Source organism: Stylophora pistillata, chromosome 3, assembly GCF_964205215.1.
Source record: "Stylophora pistillata chromosome 3, jaStyPist1.2, whole genome shotgun sequence".
NCBI classification, from domain to species: domain Eukaryota; kingdom Metazoa; phylum Cnidaria; class Anthozoa; order Scleractinia; family Pocilloporidae; genus Stylophora; species Stylophora pistillata.
Window position 1 is genome coordinate 28,927,453 of NC_142521.1, and position 22,123 is coordinate 28,949,575.

The 22,123-nt window shown below is 38.3% G+C and overlaps 1 protein-coding gene across 2 annotated transcripts; it reads right to left on the minus strand.

The window, feature by feature from the left end:
* Window positions 1–45: 45 nt before the first annotated feature.
* On the minus strand, window positions 46–9,186 carry LOC111323841 (uncharacterized). 2 transcript variants are annotated; one of them, XM_022927278.2, is made up of 8 exons: window positions 8,573–9,157; window positions 7,131–7,243; window positions 6,413–6,532; window positions 5,523–5,716; window positions 4,644–4,732; window positions 4,263–4,337; window positions 3,456–3,530; window positions 46–2,989 (listed from the first exon to the last, which is right to left on the minus strand). In XM_022927278.2, the coding sequence occupies exons 1-8, from the start codon at window positions 8,777–8,779 to the stop codon at window positions 2,852–2,854; spliced, it is 1,011 nt and encodes a 336-aa protein (XP_022783013.2). In that variant the 5' UTR covers window positions 8,780–9,157; the 3' UTR covers window positions 46–2,851. The 2 variants fall into 2 exon arrangements, with proteins under 2 accessions (XP_022783013.2, XP_022783014.2); XM_022927279.2 differs by lacking the exons at window positions 3,456–3,530; window positions 4,263–4,337 and having other exon boundaries at window positions 8,573–9,186.
* Window positions 9,187–22,123: the final 12,937 nt, after the last annotated feature.

The window sequence follows — 22,123 nt, forward strand, 5'->3', positions numbered from 1 at the left end:
CCCCACTCACATTTATACCAAGTAAACCAACAAAATCTTGCCTACTCACTGTTAGATATAGATGCCGATTCGGCCCGTAGATGTTCAGCACGATGTCTATAAAGCTGAAAAGAACGCACCTTCAGTCTTAAGTTTACAACATTTCAATCCGCATCCACTATTTTCACTTTACTAGTCGCGTGAAGAAATAGGAACGACTGCCTGAAGTTTGAGAGAAAAACCAGCACGTCCCGATTTAGAGTGCTGTTACCGGCCGCTGTTCGGAAAACGAAGTCCGCGCTCCTCTTGGAAGAGACGCCCCTTTCTTCTCGGGGAAACGAAAAAGACCACACTTGAAAGAGCGGCGGAGATCGAGCCTACATGATCTAAGCCTCTTTACAAAAAAGCAAGAACCTAGAGAGCAAAAGCAAAGAGATTCAAACCCCTCAAAGCCTGAATTTGTTTTTAAGCTTCTTTTCTCCATCTTCATTTATTGCAGCTCACTTATGAGAACCTCTTCTTCACTTATATTTCATCCGCGGGTAAACCTCCGATCTCTTTCATTTGATTATGATCAGATTGTACTTAATTTCACAGAAACGAAAAGTGCATTGAAATTTCCTCGATGATAACGCTTTTTTCGGACTGGGCGTAGCTACTCGCAGTTGTATTTCCCCCGTGAATCGTGAGGAACTTTTGTTTCAATACGAATAGAATGGTCGACAGTGGCAAAAAGCCAGGATCGGAATTCTTTATTCAGCTGTCAACATCTCCTAACTTCTTTTTTGTGTGAAGAGATCGAACCCCTGACTGTACACTAAAAAAAATACACTAGTTACCTTGAAATGTATTGAGAAAAGTTAGTACAAGTAAACTCAACTTTCTGTTTATTTCATCCCGAACAAGCCGCCATGACAGGTCGCGTCTTTCCATTTCCTATCTTACCGTGCAATCTACCACGACTTATTACGAATTCAACAGATTTTTCAAGCGCTGCAGTTTGCATTTGATCGCCAAACAAAACTTCCCGACATAAGCTCAAAGATACTAACGTTCTCAGAGCATACCTCAACTTGAATCGTTCTGCGATTAAGCGGAACTTGTAAAATATATTCAGGAATTCAACAGCGAAAGAGTAACGGTTGCAGAAGGTTCACTTGGTGGAGAGATCAACTCTTCGCTGAAAAGCAACCACCGTCAGTTTTGTCTGCGAACAGTAAGTTCGCGAAAAATCTCACACGAATCTACCCCTAAAATTGGCTTTGTTTTCACGTTACGTGTCACGCGGTGTCTATTGAGCTCTTTGAAGCATGTGGCTGGAAGGGGAAAATTTCGTGACCGGCAACTAGACAAGATCCCAAGCGTCACGCGATCACGCAAGTACCTCTTATCGTACTTCTATTCATGCCTCTTTACAAACAAACAAACCAACAAGGGGCGAAAAGGGAAAAAAGTTAAATAGAAATAGTTCCCGCAATTTTATAATGAAAAAAGTCATCTTCCTCCCTACAGGTTACAAACCAAACAATTGAAGTTTCAACATCCCCCATTCCACTGGGAAAACCATGGGCATTTAACAGTCGTCTGTGCCCTTGGGATGGAGGATTCCAACCCTGCCATGGTGGGTTGGGAATTTTAACGGGAACTGTCCAGTCATTTCCTGTGGAACATGCGAGTTTATCTTTTTGTAACATGTAGGTTGGTAAAGAGCTCTCTTTCACGAGCTGATGGCTCAGAAGAATAGGTCCACCAGGTGTAGTTTAAAACTTGGATAGTCAAATCATTTGCTGCTCAATGAGTACAAAGTCACCGTACCTGATTTTTCCTTTTGACACACAAAAAAAACAGTGATCATTAAATTCTGCACTTGGGTAAGGCCTGGGGGTGCTGGCATTTGAACAAACCAATCTTCAAAAAGTTCAAATGCCTATAGGGTTGCCCAGGGAGGATGTTGGAGCTGTGACACATTATACACAAGTACAGAGATGAATGATCCTTGCAACTGAGGTTCAAAAAAAAAAATGCTGAAAAGAAACCCCTACCTCACAAATACTAGCCAAGCACCACTTCCAACCACAAGCATCTAACTAGTCACCTGTCCAAGCCTGACACCTGTTCTTTTAAAGGATTCTTTTCCCTACTGTTTACCTATTGGGGTAATTTCTTTACTTGTACTCCCAATCTCCCATTGTAATCAGGCAACTCTAACACATAAAATATCAGAGATAGCAGACCATCCTTCCTTGCTTTTTACCCTGATATTTACTTAGAGTTAAATGTTATTAAATATTTTTGGTAGAATTCTGTTTTGAATTCATTTTTCTTAGTTTGCTTAAATTTACAGTTTAATTTGAACTGCTCTACTAACTATTCAGTACAAAATTAAACTGTATACACAATAAAACTTTGCTATGTTACCATTGCATTAGTTCTGTGTTGTATCATATAAGATTGTAAAAGGTTATTTCCAAATGTATTTGAAATCCTTACTTTAAGTGTAGACAATTTGGTTTTGATCGTCAATGGTGCCCTAGTTTATGATCAACAACCTTTGACTATCTTATTGTAAAATAGACAGCTACACTTCTCTTTAGGACACTTGGAATGTTTTGGTCACACTTCCTCCTCCAAACAAAATAACTGAGGTTCTTGTTATACCTTGCTGTGCCCAAAAACCAGTTTCTGACACCTTTAGAATACTTATTGAAAATAATCTTGCAAGGAATAAACTCAATGAATTCACTAAAACAGCACTACTCCTCCGCCAGTATAAAATGACCTTGATGAGGTTCAGGTTACTTGGTGACACTGTGGCTTCCATTGAGCAATCAATCCCATGATGAACTGCTGTTTTACCATGTTTGTAGCTCTGTTATCTATCATGACTTGTAGTAACAAGTTTATTTACAAGTGCATTCTTAGATGGCTTTACTCTAGCTTCATGCAATTGTCTTTCCCACTGTTTTCTGTGCAAAGTGTAAAGCTTCATGGCTACCTGCGCGTCTTGTACCTGGTATAAATACAAATGTAAACAGAATTGCGAATTTACTTCCAGATGTTTTTGTTAAAAATTGGCCTACACTCAAGAAAAACAGCTTTGTAATCAAACAAGCATGGAAATTTTGCCCATTAATTTTTGCTGATAGTCCTTAACCCTAACCCTAACCCTAACCCTAACCCTTTACACCCTGGCATCAACATTGATATTCTCCACACTGTTGTCTCTATATTTCCTGTGTCATCAACAAGGAGAATTTGTTTGATGATCAGCAGCTTCTTAAATTGTCAATCATTGGCTGAATTCTCATGACCTTTGCATTGGATTCCGGGGTGACACTGTTAGGAGATATTAGAAATCAATCAATCTAAAGAGTTAAAGGATTCATTCCCTGCATCAGTCCCTGCTCTGCTCCAGTCCCTGCTCTGTTCCATGTCTATTTTTGACACCACAGAGAGTAAATATCATTAATACTTACAGAAGAATGTTCTCCTTCTTGAATGCTTATATTTAGTAACTGCTTAGCAAGTTTCCTAAGTGAAGGGGTTTTTGTCTGAGATAAACAAATCATACAAATAACAAATTACCAAAACTGCTCCGCTAAGCTTTAAAAACTACAAACTATTGAAGAATGGTAGCAACTTTCTGATCATTGCTTACCAATAAGAATTCACTGACACCAGTATTAAAGCTTAAAACCTTAAAATTTGGAGTTGGATATTTTTTTTAAGTGCTCCCTCCATCCTTTATATCAATCAGATGCAAAATTCAAATTGATTCTCAGCTTGATGCACATTTCTGAACCATTGAAGCATATTTCCTCCATGTTCTCAACATCTCCATTAAAATTAAATTCAGATCCAATAGGTCAGTTGAAACAATTTTAATGTAATAGAAAAATCCGAGCCCCAGATGGGACTTGAACCCATTACCCTCCATGATCTAGTCAGTTTGCTTGTATTAGTTTCTGTTCAGTCTGCTTCTCTTATTTACAAAAAGTTAAAGAAATTTTCAAACCAGTGGAACAATCCTTTTTCCTATTGAACTTACAAGAATACCATGCAATTTTAGGCATTTATACAGAGTACTACAGGAAGTAAATCTTAATGGTTACTACCTTAAAAGTGGAGCACTGTCTGTTTAACTGCATTTGAAGCAAAAGTTTTCTGTATACCCTAGCACTAGTCATCCAAGATGACTTAATACACCATATACAGTGCAAACTACAGACCCACAATAAACTATCTTTCATAAAAGGATTTAGCTCAAAAAAAAGTTTCCTTACCTTAACAATTTTTTGGAATGGTTTATACTTAGCAGTATCTCGTATATTTTTTCGTGGATGATCAAGAAGCAGCACCTAGAAATATATTTACAGTTGATCAAGTCGAACCCTTTGACAAACTTCTGTATGGACTTTAGACCTTTATCCTCTCAGAGGGACTGACAACTAATTTCTCCTTACAATATCACCCCTGAATCAAACATTAAGGTCATGAGAATAATGGAAATGATCCACAATTAAAAGAGATCTTAGCTGTTGAGAAATTCTCCTTTTCAGCACCTTAGCAAATGTATAGAGAATGGTATGGAGAATATGCACACTGGTGCTTGGTGTAAAGGGGGTTAAAGCCACTACCAATCTGTAGCCTTTAACCAAACTCACCTCAAGGTCATTCTTCAAGGAATGTCCCACTAGGATTTTCTCCTTAAGAATTTTTGAAACTTCAAGTTGAACGGTCTTGAATTCTGGAGCTAGACATGAAAAAAAATTCATTAAAATAAACAAATTGCAATACACAAACCAAGCAGAAAAGTGTTCAAGAGCAGTAGATACAGGCCAAAAATATTTACAATCAAGTTTTTTTCAGTTTGTTTTATGCACTGAATTATAAATTGTATCCTTGTTAAACATGAATTTATTCCTTTTTCGGTGAAAGATAAAAGCATGATTACGAGTTTGAAAAAAGGCATTAGACCAAATATGAACTAGAATTAGATATTGAAATATCAACATTTAGATAATAATGATTACTTTGATGCATTTTGCATGACTCATGTCATGACCTTGAAGCAAATAATAATAAAATAATAAAAAAAAAAAGTTTTTGGAGGCACATTTAGAAAAGTCAATGCACCTACATTACTATGTAGAAAAATAGAAATAAATTATTTGATACCTATAAAATGTTTCTTATAACAGCAATAAATAAAATAAATGAAATAATTAATGGATATGAAAGCTGGGTACAGTTCCTCATAAAATAAATCAAGAATAAAATTTCCAAAACAAGAATGTTTTAAGGGAAGACTTAAAAGATGAAAGAGATGTTGTATTTTTAACAAATATCTTCCTGGTCAGCCACTCAACATAAATATTATTACTGATATATAATTCATGTAACAAATCGGGAGCCAGGAAACCCAGTAATATCCTTTGTAAGATTGCTGTATAGAATCCTAAAGAATGTTACCTACATAAAGTATTTCAAACAAAGAACATTTAATGTGGCACACATTCATAAATATTTTGGTCAACACTAACCATTTTTCAAATTCTCAGATCTAATTCCACTGACATGAGTGCGATAATCCACCACTTTCTCCTGTGGTGCAACAAATGAGTCATACACCACATTACCATGAGAGTTAACAATGGACACTCGTGCCAACATGTGCCCCTTGGCATCAGACCCAACTCCTACCATTTCACAGTCTAGTGCAATCCTTTTTGTTATCCTATAACATAATTTAAAATTAGTGGCTAATGAAGGCAACAAATATTTAACAATTATTCCCCGAGCCCACATTGGATATGAGATGAGAGATAGCCAACGAGGCGAGTAGCGCCAAGTTGGCTATACTCATCTCATATCCAACAAGCACGAGTGGAATAATTGTTTTATTAAAAAAAACACCCCCAAGATGTTAGACAAATCTTCTCGACTTTATTTTGTCCGAAGAAACCGGATATTACAATGTACAGACATTAGATTATGGTATATTGGCTCATATACCATAACGGCTAAGCCAATAAAAAGTCATGAATTGCTTTATCCAATGATCCAGTTTTTAATAAAGTAAATTATCCACAATATGTAAACTGTAGGAGCTGAGTGTAGGACTAATACATTATCTTATATAAAGGACTCTTACACCTCTATATGTTCTATCTCCATTTAAGAGTTTAACTGCATTAAAGTTGATACGCTTAAGGATACAGTAGACCTTTAAAAGTGTCCTTTGCGTAAAAATTTTTTCAAGTGCTATTTAAAGCATAACCACCATAAACCTTTTTATCAGTGTAAAGGTTGTGAAAAGTAATATTGGCAAATTAAAATTCAAGGTGTATTAATAAGTCTACTACTTGTGCACACTGTTATTCTTTCTTTATCCATAAATGTGAAGAGTAAACTGTTAGTATAACTTACTAACCCTTCCAGACTGCCAGTAACTAGCATATCATTTGCATCTCCAGTTTCAGTCTTTGTTTTTTTCCCAGTAATTTCCTCAAGATCTTCTGGATCCACATCATCAAACCAAACTTCCTTTGAACTAAAATTCAACAAATAAAGTAATTATTGTAAATAGAGGGTTAATCTTGTTTACACACTCTGTAATTGACAGGTAAAACTTGGAGGTTTTTCTTCTAGTTTGTCTCTAAATAAGCTTTTCACTCCCAAGATCTCATTAGTAACTCCCCAAACTGTCTGTGGCACAATTCTTTTCAAGACAACCAGTACCCTCAAGATCTCACTAAACAATCAATGGTTACCACTGGGTCTAACAACATTGTTCTAGAGAATGTGATCTTAATGTACAGCTTTACACCAAATTCTCTACACTAAAAATACAACAAATGTGCTATGGGAGAAAAGGAGAATTTCAGATTAGATCAGGACATTTGCAAGGGTAAATAATCAACTTTTACCACTGGGTCTAATCAAGTTTTTCTATCTATAGAGTGTTGCCTTGATGTAACACCAAATTCTCTGAACAAATATTAGAAAATTTGTTAAAAGAGGAAAGTAGAATTTTTAATCAGATCCAGGAAGTTGAAAGGGTTAACAACAACCAGTGTTTCCAAATATTTGCTTCCACATCTTTGTTCTTGGTCATTTTTTTTGGTGGTATTTATATGAAAAGTTCTTACCTTGCGGTGTTATCCAATTTAGGTTTTGGCTTCAGAGTTCTTTTAAACATCTTCTTGTGTCTTTGTTTTAGATCTTCTGTGGTTTCCTTAGTGTTTTTCTCTTTCTCAAGCAACTAAAAAATAGCACATCACATGAGATAGACTTGATTTAGCCTATTGATGATCACCTTAATTCACATGCCATTTGGTCTTTAAAACTGCATCTTACTTGAGCTGAAATACAGTAGAACCTCACTTTAATAAAGTTCTATAGAACAAACCTTGATATAATTAAAAAACCCTTGTCATTATAAACATAATCCAGAAGCTCAAACATATAATATACTCAAATATAACAAAGAAATGTCAACACATGACTAAGACAAACGTGAAACAGACCAAAATTCTCAAGGCCATTCAAAAATTTTTTTGATTTTAGTAGTAAAGTAATAAGGCAATTTTCAGTACAAGAATTTTTTAACTGAGGGTCTTGATTAGCAATTTTAGAAATGAAGTGAATTGGATTTCTTATGTTAAAGTTTTCTGTTTAGTTGGGCTATTCATTATCCTTTTTATTATCACATTTGACATGCCAGTTACAATGTTTAAAATTTTGTTAACCATTTAATTTTCTGGTGCCATAGCTGGGTAGAAATCTGTACAGAGTACTATAACTTCATATAAACATAAAGAACAAATGTTATTACAAGTAACATTCCCATCCCAAAATACTGGATAGCACAATGCCACACCACCGAAAAAACCAAACAAGCAAACAAAACAAAAAAAACAATTATTAACCATACCTCAACATAACAAACATTTCAATTGATTTTCCACAATTTGTTAAATGGAGATTTTAGCATAACAAACCCACAACTACGTCATTAAATTGAGGTTCCACTGTAATATATCGAGTCTAAAATTTCTAATTCAGACCTGTATCTTGCCAAAGCATAATATTTCTATGTACTTTGATATACTAAGTTATAATGAGTGTCTGTAGCGTATAGAGTATGATTGCAAATAGTACTTATACCAAAGTTGGTAAAACTATATCGTTGGCAACGACTGTGAAACCAATTCTGTGCTCTGATCAGCTACTTGAGTGGACAAGATGGGCCCACTCAGGTTTGCCTGTTTTGATCCTGCACAAGAAAAAGATAGCTTGCAGTAGACTTACAAAGTTGAAAATTTTTTAGACAAAGTCGGAAATGGAGTTACAAAAAGCGGAAGAAGGCAGTCAAAACAAAGAGTGCATAAATGACTCTCGTGTATCTATTATGCTGCTGAAAAGCACGGTTAGCTATCTTTCTCCGCTCTTAAAACAAACAAGTCATTCTTAATAAAGATGAATCTTTCCGCTATATAACAAAATAACTTATTGACCGAGCTTGCGTTGGTATTTAAGGTTGATCAACGCTTAGATATTGGCAATCAAAAGATTTAGAAGTCCTCCTCACCGCATGTAAAGCCTTCCAGTTGGACGATATTTCTGTGGCAGTTTGTGGCAATTGAGGCTGGATAATCCGAGTTTTCTTCGCATCTCGGTTTCTTTTGCTGGGTTCGATTTTCCTCCTTTTATTCCAATTCTTTGAATGCGGGTTCCGGCTGTGTTTGCGTTTTCGCTTTAAGTTTTCGCTCTTGCATTCGTTCGCGACCTCTGCCATCTTGAAATTTAAGCCTGAGACGGCAATCGTCCTGTCCAGCTGTAAATGTTCAGCTTATATGTTGTCGAATAAACAAAGTCGATGTGCCCTGCACAACGTATCGCTGTACTGGGCAACCTCGTTCCCAGGGTCTCTCATCTTCCTGCCCCCTGGAGCGAGCGAGGAGAGACCCTGGTTTACGCTGGTCACGTGTCTCCCAGATTTTAGGAGATTTCAAATTAGCGGTTTGAGGGAAGGGCAGATAAGTGGGATTTTCTCTCCGCTTAGTCCACTGTCGAGCGTGGCTTATTGGCAATAAAAACAAACTACACGTGAAGCGCTTCGAACCGAATGTCAACTGAGAATATTCAGCAGACGCCCAAAAAGATCAGTAAATCTTCCACTACGGTAAATGTCAATTGTTGCAGGCTTTGTAAATTAGTTGGAGACGTATCTTTCTCTAAGAACATCTATGCGAAAAGAAATCGCGCATCGCTCGCCGCCGCCGAAGACATTTACGGCCGGTCGTTGAGACAAGAAAAATTTTTTCCACATCTATTATGTAGGCCTTGAAAAGACGCTTGAAAAATTTTATTTCTTTCAAAACGGTGATCAGTGAAAGTCAGAGTTTTATCGAAACGGTGAAGCGATGTACAGAATTATCACAATCTGTGTCACGCACCCTGGCTATGATGCAAGGGAATCTGAGTAAAAGCACCAATTTCGTAAAAGCACCAACACAAATGCAGTCTTTGGCTGGAAAAGAGGTAAACAACTGTATGTTCGATAGTGTTTTGCCATATTTGTTTTTTGTTACGTCTCGACAGTCCCAGATACTTCTTTGCCGCTTCTGAGTTGCTAGTATTTTTACGAAAGGTGACAAATTTCTTTCAGAATGAGCTACCTTCGATTGACTCAACCGCTGTTAGATATGTTTGCGAAGGTGTTGTCCATGGCCAGGAAAATTCATACAGATCTCTTTTTTTCTAGTACCTATTTCCTTCAGAAGAGGAAAATAACTGTTCGCTTTCCTTTGTTTACATAATTTGACGTGCCAGTGTTCAATTTATTCGCAAAAAAACCTGCGGCTGCCGGTGCTCGTTCTTATTTGATCTTTAATAAAGGTATTCAAAGGCGAAACAACATAAACAACTGGACGAAATGACAAGGAAGGTACAGGTCGTTGACTGTTTAACTTCTCGAAGAAGAGTGAAGAATTAAGAAGATGAAAAATCAAAGATTTACCGTATCCCGTCGGTAAAACGGCCACACCATCTCTGCCCGAATACATCGCTTCTAAACACTGGACTTGTTTGGGTTTTAAATTAAGGTTACAATACCAACTCCGAGATATAGCGACTTGAAGGCTGCTATAAAACGTGGCGACCTGAACAACGATAGCGTCAATTTGTAGATGACAAAGGATATGAGGCAAAAATAGAGCAAATAAACGACTCGTCCCTAAGGAAATTTTTTGCTCTCTAAACACGTGACCAGCCTAAACCAGGTCTCTCCTCGCTCGCTCCAGGGGGCTGGAAGATGAGAGATGAGGTTGTTATGGGAAAGTTCCGAAACTGCACGCATTTATCTGACACGCAAGTAAGATCAAGTCTGTTTAAAAAAGTTGAGAAATCCTTTTTGTTTTTAACTCTCCGCGTCCACAATCAGAGTTTGCTTACGTGATATCACAGCTAAAAATAACATCATTCCATCTGAAATGGACTAGGATACCTTCAGTGTGGCTGTCTCGAGTGGCTGTAAAATACATTGACGTGATCTCCGACAGTTTTCATCTCTCTTATTCCTTTTCCCCTCTCTGATTTATTCACCCTAGTAACATTCGTCCGTAGGTTCGCGTACTCTACGATTTTGAAGGTGACCAACCTTCTGGAGAACTCGCCGTCAACGCGGATGAAACTTTAACCGTGACCCAGAGACCGTGATTCGAACGGTACGTACAGTTTAGACTGTTATGTGACGCTGCTACCGTCTGCATTTGGGACTTCCTCGATACAGTGTTTCCGTTATTTCTTTATTTACAACTGGACGTCGGCGAGGGTTGGTGGGAGGGAATTGAACCTGACGGATCTAGAGGTTTGTTTCCTGAAGCCTATGTAGAGGTGAGACAAGCAAACTTTGTTGAAATTTTATATCAAAGAATATTTATATAATATTAACTAGGGTATGCTGTTCTTTGTCATGAGTTTTTTTTTCCGAGTATGAATTTTTATATTACCAGAATATAAACCTTACGTCTTAACTTTTCCCTCGTGTTTTCCTGTATTGAATTTGGCATTGTGTGAATGGTCTCCTATACTTTTTTTTTCCAATATATAATATGTATTTACAGAAAATCTGTTAAAACCTAAGATTACCTTTACAACCGAGTAAGTGTACATGTCAAAGGCTGTCACTCTTTATAATATTTCTTTATAACATATCTCAGAATATTCCCCCTGCATTTCCCTCTGCACTATATTAATATTCACCTTTTAAAAGCTACTACGTTAAAATGTTAGATTAATTTTCTTGCACATTAGCTCTTAGAAACTGTATAGAATTGTCTGTTCTTTCCAAAAAGTTGCTCTAATGAACCAAGTATTGTTAATTTGTCAAACAAGGTGTAATGCACACTCTCGACTTGTGTCAGATTTGTTGCCAGTCAATCACTGGAGACCTATTATAGTCTACATACACACATCTTTATATAACGAGGGTAACATATGAACTTACATAAGTTTTCTAACATATGGCCCTCTTCTTGACCATAACAAGTTCAGCAATGATTGGTTCAATTTGTTGAAAAATTCGCTGAGGGAAACTTTCGTCAAAATTTGCGAATCACAATGGAGGAATTTCAACCAATCACATCACAGCAGAACTGTCATAAAGTGATACATACTCACTTGACCTTTTAACGGAAGTCAGTAGTTCTGATTCTGGGTGTTCTGGAACACTCGTCCTGAGGGCCGTCAAAACTTACCCTAATTCAAAAATTTTCAAAAAACTATTTAAAGGTAAATTACTTCTTTATAGTATGGAGTCCAGAGATGTCAAAAAATTTTGGAGGGTCTTGAGGAAGATTTCCTGTAATACGCAAATTTTATTCATGGATAAATGACTTTATAAAAAGATGAGTGAAAAAATAATCGAGCCATATAATATGAATAAGTTGGATCTGAAAAAAATTGTCAAAATCTAACTTGATCCACCTGGTGATGAATCAGAATGACGAATTAGTAAAATGAAAGGCTTAGTTAACTATGCTCAGAGCAAACCCAAACTGATGCCAAAACCGAGGAAATCAGTCAAACAAATAGTTGAAGGGTATGATGAAAACACTGTACATTTGAGGAGTAAGGCATTGAAGAATTTCACCAAGTCATTTGAGGTTGTTATCACTGCACGAAATAATGCCCTTAAACAACTGGCATTGACATGGAAATCACTCATGCAAAAATTTAAGGGTGAGTTATTGGAAATGAAAGGTGACGTTGAAGGTCGCATTCGAGAAAGTGAAGGATGAAAAAAAAAACGATTGTGAATGATTCTGAAATCAACAGAGATTTGAGTGTTTCAAGCTCTGAACTCCTCAAGAGCGAGCTTTTTTCAACGGGTAGGTAAAATGTTCCTCTTTGCCAAAGACTGATACAATAGTATAGATCAAGCATTTGTCACGCAATGCTGAAAGTATTTCAGTCTTGTTTCCAACTTTTAATTTTACAGTCGCGAATATCCGTTAAAAACGTTTTTAAAAACCTTGTGGATGTGATAGATTTTCTTATCAGTCAGTCATCGCTGTGAGACTTGTCAACTTCGCAGCGGGGATCTCGTGCAGAATTGAATGTAAGTGATATCAAACATTTAGAAGAGCCAGTAAGCAGAACACAAAACAACAAATATCTCTAGCAGAGCAAAGGAAAGAGAGGAAAAATTGTGACAAAAAAAGATTAGGGAGGGGTTCAAAAGTCCAAGTAAAGACGAAACAGAGGTAAAGCGCAAAAGATTAAAATAGTATAAAAATGCCAAGGTGAACTAGAACTGAGGATAAATGTGCAATGAACGGTGTGCTATTTGAAATCACTAATACAAACAAAGAATCTTAGCTGAGTTAAGAAAGTTCTTCCCAAATTGAGATTTTTAGTTACAAGCTCAGGGAAATTGAAATCAATCTTTTCAGGCATTGGTTAGGTTGGAAACTGTTCGCAAACTAAATCAATTGTGTCGAGAAGTAGGTTACTCTTTTGATACTTCAGCTAAAGCTACTTCAGCTAATATCGTGCCTTTAAGTCATTTCTGAACACCTAAAGGCTGTCAGCAATACCGATGTTGAGGCCATAGTAGATTTTATTTTAGCTCGAGCGCCAATTCTTAGCACACCCTCCAGTAATCAGACTAGACCGCTTGTTCCGGGCATGAGTGTTCTTTATGCGTTGGATGAAGGAGAGTGTCACAAAGATGGGGTTATCCTGCCATGCCAAAGGAATAAGGCGCTAGACTGATCGCAGAATTAGTACGGCATTTCTTAGGAAAATTTTCAAGCTAACTATTTTTTCAGGGTTTTTTTTTTTGTCTAAAAATTATTATTCCGAGGAGGTTTTCCAAATTGTTGCAAAGCACCGGTCTAGTCAAACGGTTAGAATTTATCAATTTTTACGCCTAACGGCTAAATTATTTTTTGCCGTTTTATGGCAAAAATACGTTCCATGTTTTACGTTTTGCAAAATACGTTTTCTTCCATTGAGACCCAGTAAAATCTGGCATTTGGGCAGGGCATTTGAACTTGATTTTGGCCCAGGCGGATGGGAACCCATCATAAAAAGTTAAAATATCTAAGGGGAGGCGGTGCTGAAGTATCAATTGATTCACGCATCATTTTTTTCTCTAGCAGGATAATTTTAGTATCCCTCCGTCTGACGATGTCATCTGTTTGATAATCACCGTAAAAATCTTGCTAGTGTCTTTATTCAGTCACGGACTGAGTCTAATGATATTTATCTAGAAACAGCTAGCTATCAGTTACGAAAGCGGTTTTCAGTTACCAACGGGGTGGAAATGAGTCCTCCTACAGTTCTATCTGCTTTTCAGTGAAACTCTCTTCGAGGTAACATATTCTATACTACCTAATAAACAAGTTTTGTTTGCATATTATTGTCCGTGACTTTCTGGGCCGAAAAGCCACCAGAAGGGATGAAGAAAATGTTTTTATTCTTTTTTTGTCAGCCTTGCGTGACAAGCGCTCGAGTACGTTACACATATAGCAGCATCTGTATTGCTTCCCGTCTTCAATGTCTTCGACAAAGACCATTTGACCTACTCGTACAAATGATTGAATTGTCCTCTTTCAAGTCCACAGTGAAGCTCGATTTTATCCTAGAACTTTCGTTAAACTTAATTGTGTTCGAAAATGCGAAATAATAAGCGCACTCCGCTAGCTTAAGGAATGTAATATTGCAAACAATTTCGTCATGGGAAATGGATGAGAAATTGAAACGAAAGCGGGGATAAAAACCAATCTGTCCTCGTTACCTATGCTAGGCTAGCCTATTGTATTGATTTCCTGAGCGAACACGGTGCTAACTGCTGAAATGTGCTTGGAATCCCGAAGTTAACCACAGGGTGCCTAATTAGATTATGTCTTGAGGTAAATGCCGATGTTGCGATTTTCACAAAGTTCAGCCTGGCTGTTCCGTGCGGAAATGAAAAGCCCCAAACTAATTTTTATATCCTCTAAAACAACGCTATTTCCACTTCTCATGACCTTAACGTGAACTGATTCTGAATTATACCGCATGGGGAAATGAGAATTAAAGAGTTGCTACGAAATGTGATATTTGGATTTTGAAATAGTGGTGATTTTCAAAAACGTTCCGTGAGCTCCAAATTAAATTAAATGGTCTTGTTTTAGACTTAAACTATACCTCGATCCTTCCTGCACAAATTTATAAAATTGATACGAGCTTGCTCATGAGCAAAGTTCGTTTGCCTCTTCTCAGGGCACTGACATCTGCCATTTTACGGCTACCGACGCTCGTTTCAGTTTTCGTGAATTTTCTAGAATAGAGAAGCAAGTCTGGGAAAAGAAACCTTACCACGTTACTATGTTCACTATAAGGTGTCTCTGAGCAAAATATCAAGGTTTTCAGATTTTCGACCATGTGCCACATTTTTCGATTTTCACTCAGTCAATTCACAAAGTCACTCTTAATAAGGTTGGGAATTGGATTTCTGTAGCTTCGGGATGGTCTCTTGATCGGATCGAACAGCATTTCATTTTGAATGTCGTTCTCTATAACCCAATAACAGGATCTTCTAACATTGATCTTCCTGGAAAATTAAGGGTAACAAAGAGCTTGCTCAGTGTACAGATTGAAGACGATGAGTGTTTCCGTTAATGTAATGTCAAACATTTGAACCCGAGAGCTAATAATCCTCGTACGATCAAGAAAACACATAAAGAGTTTTTGATGAATTGGATCATTCAGGTGTTGATTTCTCTGTCTCACTCAAACATTACAATAAAATTGAGAAGCAGAATGACGTCCGAAACAGTCCAGTGCCTGCCACAATTAATCCTGTAGAAAGCCCCCGCCGTTTCGATCTCAGCAAATGAGCCGACAATAATCATCTCGATTCCTCCAACCATACTAACTCTTCTTCCATGCAGTTGATCGTCGATCTTATTAATCTGTGAGCTGATCGTTGCCAATTCGCCATCACTTCCTTCAAGCTTTTTGGTCGCCTCCTTTGCCTCCCTGTTGAAATGTTCGTGAGTGGAGCGTTGAAGAATACAATTTCAAACATTTTTCTTTGAGATAGAATATTGTTTCTGCCTTCTATCTAGGACGGTACAGTCGAGCCCGTAAACACTGTGGGACATTAAGGAGACCGCACAACGAGAACGTGTAAACTCAGTGAGGGTGTAACATTTTATTTCAGGTCGGAAATAGAGTATTTTGCGCAGAAATAGGGTAATAGGATAGAGGGCTTGAGAATCGTGTCCGACTCTCAACGCTCCCCACAGAAACTAAAAGCGGTAGCCCCCCCTTCCATCTTCCCCTCTCGGGGATTACAGCCATAAACCATTAAATTAAAACACAGATATTAACTTTATAGTAGTGCGTGCCGGACGAATAGATATCCGATGCTATTAACGAATTTCCGTCACTTCATAAACAGGAACACGAAATTTTCTGCCCTCATATTTTAGCTTGCGCCATAGAGATGCAAGTTTCGTAAAGCAGTTGTGTAGCTCCGATTTTGTATGCTAAGAAAACGAGGTGCTTGAGATATTGACCAGGGCTGAAACCACCTTTGCCTTTCTCTTGTAGATAGCTCCGTCAGTTTAACTATACCTAGGCATGAAAGTGGCTTGTCATATCACCCACTTGGATCAGATACCACACAAGCTCGTGACTGCGTTTTCATGGGGCCGATTTACTGGCTGAACATTCTTTTTAGGTGTTTGTTTACAGACTGACATTAACAAGGTAAACGCGACATTTGTTTTCACTGAAAGAAAAGTGGATGCTCTCGCAGGCTAACGACGGGTCAACAATCTACTCTCGTGTTGTTCGCTTATAAGTACATACAAAACGACTTTCTAGATAGGTGCAATACTGATCAATAATGAGTTCTTTTCTCTACAAAAGCTGTCAATGTCCGCGCATTCGCTCCCTGTGTCTACATCAGAAAAGTCTCATGGCACGTGTACTATTTTGGAACTACGTGTGCCTGGACAAGTTGCGCGACTTTTGAACGCGGAAAAATATGTTTCCAACCACGAGCATCAGAATTTCTCAGATCTTGCAATAAGGACTTCGGATTAGAAAGAGGCAGTAAATTACGATGCGATCAAGAATGTATTTCTTCTGAACTTATGACGAATAGAAAGTGACAAAATTTAGACTCTACAAGCTAATGAAAATTAATAAAGGGCTTAGGAATATGCAGCAAAATGCGACATGGTAAACCGGCGAGTGATGGTGTAGAACATAGCTTTCTAATTTCTTAAAAAAAGAGACTAACATTACATCTAACTGGAACTTTTAATTAAGAGATCACTGTAATCTTTACTGCGCGTAGAAAATCTAGTCTGTACATTCCTTTCATATCCTCAAGAGAATCCAGAAACCAAACAGTTGACTACTGGAAGCCGAAACGAGCTTCTGTTCGATTCGTGTCTGAACTACTTCATTGGGTTGAGAATGTGTGTAAGCTTAAGCCCTAAAAGAAAACCATGAACATTCTGCTTGCAGGATGCTCCAATAAACTGTGAATTTAAAACGGTGTTCGTTAGAGATGTTCGGTTTTTCCGCATTGCAACTGTCCGGCTCTCTCAAAGGCAACATTCAAGTCCTTCTTCGCTGTCTCTAGCAAAGGACCCAGATATACGGCAGCACTCGTGGTCGACAGGCTTTTTAACTCCGTGGCCACTTCTTCAAAATCGCTTTTCAGTGAAGCCCATGCCCCCTCCAAGGAGGTCAAAGTGCTTGAGATTTGAGCCACTGAACCTACATATCCATCGATGTGAGATTTAGCCGCGTTCAATGCCCTTAGCTCTTGCCTCTCCATCGCCATCCTCAGCTCTACGTTGTGTTTCGCATCTTTTTGTTTCTTTAGGTCTACTTCTCCAGCAACAGCAAGCCAAACAAGGAAAGCACCGCCAGCAATAAGGCCAATGTCTCGATTTATGGCCTTATTGATCCCATCTAGCTGATCCTGCAGAGCTTTAAGGTCTCCATTATTTCCGATAATCTTGGTCTGGGTCTCTTCTGAATCGGACTTGAAATTCCTCGTGTCTTGATTCAGCGTTTCACTGAACTGCCTAACCTCGGTTGTGATATCTTTTGAGTGGCCAACCACAGCGCCAAGTTGGACTGTAAGGTTCCGAAAAGTAGTGGTAAACTCATCCTTAGCCTGCTGGTTCCCGTTCTTCATTTGGTCAATGAATGAATTTAGATGATAGTACTTCCCTGAAAAGGCTTTAGAAAAGTTCATGGCATCGGTGAAACATTGCCGAATCGTTGGTTCAACACTCTCTTGCCAGTGCTGGGCATGCTTCCTTGCTATGTTTTGATGAACAGGAAGGTTCTAAAGAGCAGCTACTTTGATATTTTTTTGTTCGATGACGGATTTACAGTAGTAGCAAACAACAGTGTTGGCATCTACGACTGCGTTCAGCTGGTTCACCAGCTGAGGACTAGAAAGCTTTCCCTCGCCGCTCGTCACTGCTGTATCCTTGGCATTCTTCCGGTTGTGCTACAAGTTCTTACAAGTAGATATAAAGAACAAATTCCCAAGTATGGTTTATCACAGTATTGAAAGGCGTAAGCTTTTATTATTCAAATTCTTTCGACGTAGGTGTTACTTGTGCGTCTTTAGCTGAGGTCAGGTCAAACTCTTGCAAAGGAGGCGGAGATTATATTTTGGTTGGCTCATTGAGGACGAATCTCATGGGCACACGCGGCTTCCGTTCAGTGTTTTACCCAAAAAGGAAGTTATCACGTTACAAACGCTGACCGTATTCAAGCCAAACTAATCGAACTGTTTTGTAATCAAGCTCAATCGTACAGAATTCAACGATTCGGTTCTATTAGTGCGATAATCGAACAGAATTGAAACAAAAAGTTTGAGTAAGAGAGTTTCATGACACATGAAAAGAGGATCAGAAATCCAACACCAAGAGAAGAATCAAATTGTTCGAGTTTGGACGCGAACACAATGTCATGCATAGGCCTACTCTGGGACCCTAAGTTGCCTTAAGTCGCCTTAACTAAGACGCCTAAAGTCGCAATGTTTTGTCTGCCAATTTTCGGTTGAAGTCGCCTTAACTCGCCCTTTATCGAACTATGCCAAGAACATAGGTGTAATCTTTGACAATAAGTTAAATATGGAACGTCAAGTTTCGGCTATTTGTAAATCTGCATTTTTTCACATCTGGAATATTTCTCGGATTAGAAAGTTTTTGTCAGTTAGTAATACTAAGGCGTTAGTATACGCCTTCGTTACATGCAGATTAGACAACTGTAATTCTCTGTTGTAGGGTCTTCCGAAACATTTAGCTCATAGATTGCAATTAGCCCAGAATTGTGCGGCACGGCTGATCTTATGTGGTCGCAAGCATGATCACGTTACTCCTTTACTTAGGGAACTGCACTGGCTCTCCGTGGAGCAGAGGATTATTTTTAAAATCTTAATTTTTACTTTTAAAGCTTTAAATAATTTATGCCCTAGTTACATCAGTGACTTGTTAGAAACTTATAAGCCCACTAGGTCTTTGTGATCATCGAGTAAGAACTTGTTAGTGATTCCTCGCTCCAAGTTGAAATCTTATGGCGATCGCGCCTTTTCTGTCTCTGCACCTAAGCTGTGGAATGACATTCCTGAAACCATAAATTGTAGTATAGATCTTAACACTTTTAAGCCTAATCTTAAAACTTATCTTTTTAAGCGTTATTTTAATGAATGATTACGTTTGATTATTATTTTACTTTTACCTTGATTGTGAAGCGCCTTAGAGCTTTTGGATAGGGCGCTAAATAAATTGTCATTTATTATTTATTATTATATTATTATTTATCGCCTCAGTCAAATAAAATCGTCTTACATCGCCTTAAATCGCCTTAAATCGCCTTAAATCCCCTCAAGTCGGGATGTTTTTCTGCCAATTTTGCTTTAGTCGCCTTAAGTCGCCTTAAATCGCCCTAAGTTACGGCGAGTTAAGGCCCCAGAGTAGGCCTATGCATGATTAAGAACCGATATATAATTTCATTGCCAGCAATCCAATTCGCGATTATGACAGACAGACAGACAGACAGACATCTATATTTATACAGGATAGCCCCTTCAGTGTAGTAAACACTGGTATCAACGGGGGTCCTGTTACCCACCCAACCCACCCCAGGGGAGGACATCCATCACACAGTAATCTCGTGCGTGGGAAATTAACGTCTCCTGCCCCTAACCCTGCAGGAGACGGGACCTCCATTTATTCGTCCCTATCCGAGAAGACTAGAATATCTAACCATTTCTTGATGTTAAAGAAAGGAAGCATATTCTTCTCAGTTAATTTTAAGACCCTGAGTGTTGGTCCGGCCGGTATTGAACTCTCGACCTCCTATGTTGACAAGAGTTACTGACATATACTACACAGCAAGGTATACAGCGTCTTTTGTCTGAGTGACAATTTATCTGAAAGGAATTGCGAATTTAAGGTTCAGTTCTAAATGAAATAAATCAACAGTAGATAAAGGCTGATAGTTTCGAAAGAAACTGTTTGGGGCTGCGTCGGTGGGGATAACGAAATAATTTCGAAGGGCTCCGACGAAGGGCTAACGCTCGAAACGTCAGCCTTTGTAATCGTTACGGTGGCCAATTTACCATTTCAACTTTGTTGATATATCCAAATTAAATCAACAGGTTTGACTGCAGAATCCGACGTGATAATTGGTCTGCTTTTTATTTACGCACATGCTTCCTTGTTTATCTTTGTCACTTTGTTGGACAATTTTATAGTATTTTAAGATTTAACACGCAATGAGCATTGTTCTTCAAAATAGGAATTTTTTTTTCAGTTTCATTAATTTGTACGTTTGTCAGTTGACAATTTACTGACGGCTATAGTCCGATCAAACGGGTCAGGACTCACGAGAACATGGGACGCGCGTTGGAAGAATGTACTGGGCTGTTTAAACAACTGGTTTTTAACTAAGAACGAGCTAAGAAGATTCTGTAGAGCCAAAAGGTCGTGGAAGTACACTTACACTTCTTTAAGAAAAGGTTGGCGTGCAGCGTGCAACCATCGAGTTATGGATGCACGCGGGAGGTTGCAAAGCACGAAAGAAGCGTAAGAGTCGCACGAGGCGATAGCCGAGTGGGACTTTAGCTTCTTGAGTTCTTAGCAAACCCCCAAGTGCATCCATAACTCGATGGTTGCACGCTGCACGCTAACCATCTCTTTTTTAACGTTGAGACTTTCAAACATCTTTCGTTTCGTGTATACATATTTCTTGAAATTCGTTCTGTTTACATAAAGGGAAAAGCTCAATCAACGCGCGAAAATCTTCATTAAAAAACTGACAAAGCGACACAGCAACAATTTCTTAAATCATCGCAGTGAGATAGTTTGTATTTTTCGATCTGGGACTAACAAACAATTTCAAACTGCTCAGTTAACCTAAATATTAGACTGGCATGAGTTTAACCTGACCTCAGCTAATGAGGCAAAAGTTACACGATTAATTAATGATAACCACTGAGTAGCAAGAAAAATCATGCCCATATTGTAAGTTAATAGGTAAGTGACTTAATTACGGCACCTATCAAAAAAATGATTGCGGGAGCTCTCTTAAAAAATACTGCAGACATTAATCGAAATTGTTTATTTCAGTTTCATTAGCCACTTTGTTTGCAAGCTACTATAGCTGATGCTTGTTAGGTGTTACGAAAGCTAAGACCTAAGACCTAAGACCTAAGACCTAAGACCTAAGACCTAAGACCTAAGACTTAAGACCAAAGACCAATCGGAAACTAAGACCTAAGACCTAAGACCTAAGACCAATCGGAAACTAAGACCTAAGACCTAAGACCAATCGGAAACTAAGACCTAAGACCTATGACCAATCGGAAACTAAGACCTAAGACCTAAGACCTAAGACCAATCGGAAACTAAGACCTAAGACCTAAGATCTAAAACCAATCGGAAACTAAGACCTAAGACCCAAGATTTTAAGACCAATCGGAGACTAAGACCTAAGACCTAAGACCAATCGGAAACTAAGACCCCTCGAAAGTAAGACCCATCGAAAAACTTTTGGGTACGGTATATTTTAAAATAAAGAAGAAGCCAAGGTGATCTTTACAACCTGGAGGAGCTACAACTTGGGAGATCGTGAATTTTACTTGAGATGTTTACATGCAAGCCACTGGGCTGCAAAATTAAACGTTGAGTATGGACAATAAGCTTTTCACTGCAAATTGACACCGAATATTTAATTCGGAAAGAAAAAGCGAGCTTTCTGTTTCTCTTTTCGTATTGAAAAAAATTCACCACGTATTAGTGTGAACGGGGCCTGAATTAACGAGTGGGTAATTAACAGCGGCTCAAGTCAGCGCAGCAGAGAATGCTTTCGATGTACGCGTTTTGAGCGAAAGGCCGTTTTAACGTATTCTGCTAGAATACGTTGCCTGTTTTCAATTTTCGGGAAACTTTAAGCCAACTTTTAAGATCAGTTTTTCCGATGGCGGCTCTCGTGCGTGACTTGCGGTAGTATTCTTCAAGCAGTAAAATGTTAAAAAGACAACAATTCAAGACCAGCTGAGTTTATCTTCTTTCGCGTGATAGGGTAGGAAAGAAGGACAACA

Excerpts from the sequence above, each read along its gene's own strand:
- LOC111323841 (XM_022927278.2), bottom strand. The coding sequence starts at position 8,779 with ATGGCAGAGGTCGCGAACGAATGCAAGAGCGAAAACTTAAAGCGAAAA. Across the intron at positions 7,244-8,572 it reads ACTGGAAGGCTTTACATGCG|TTGCTTGAGAAAGAGAAAAA; the intron begins GTGAGGAGGACT and ends GCTATTTTTTAG. Across the intron at positions 3,531-4,262 it reads CATTCCAAAAAATTGTTAAG|ACAAAAACCCCTTCACTTAG; the intron begins GTAAGGAAACTT and ends TGTTTATCTCAG.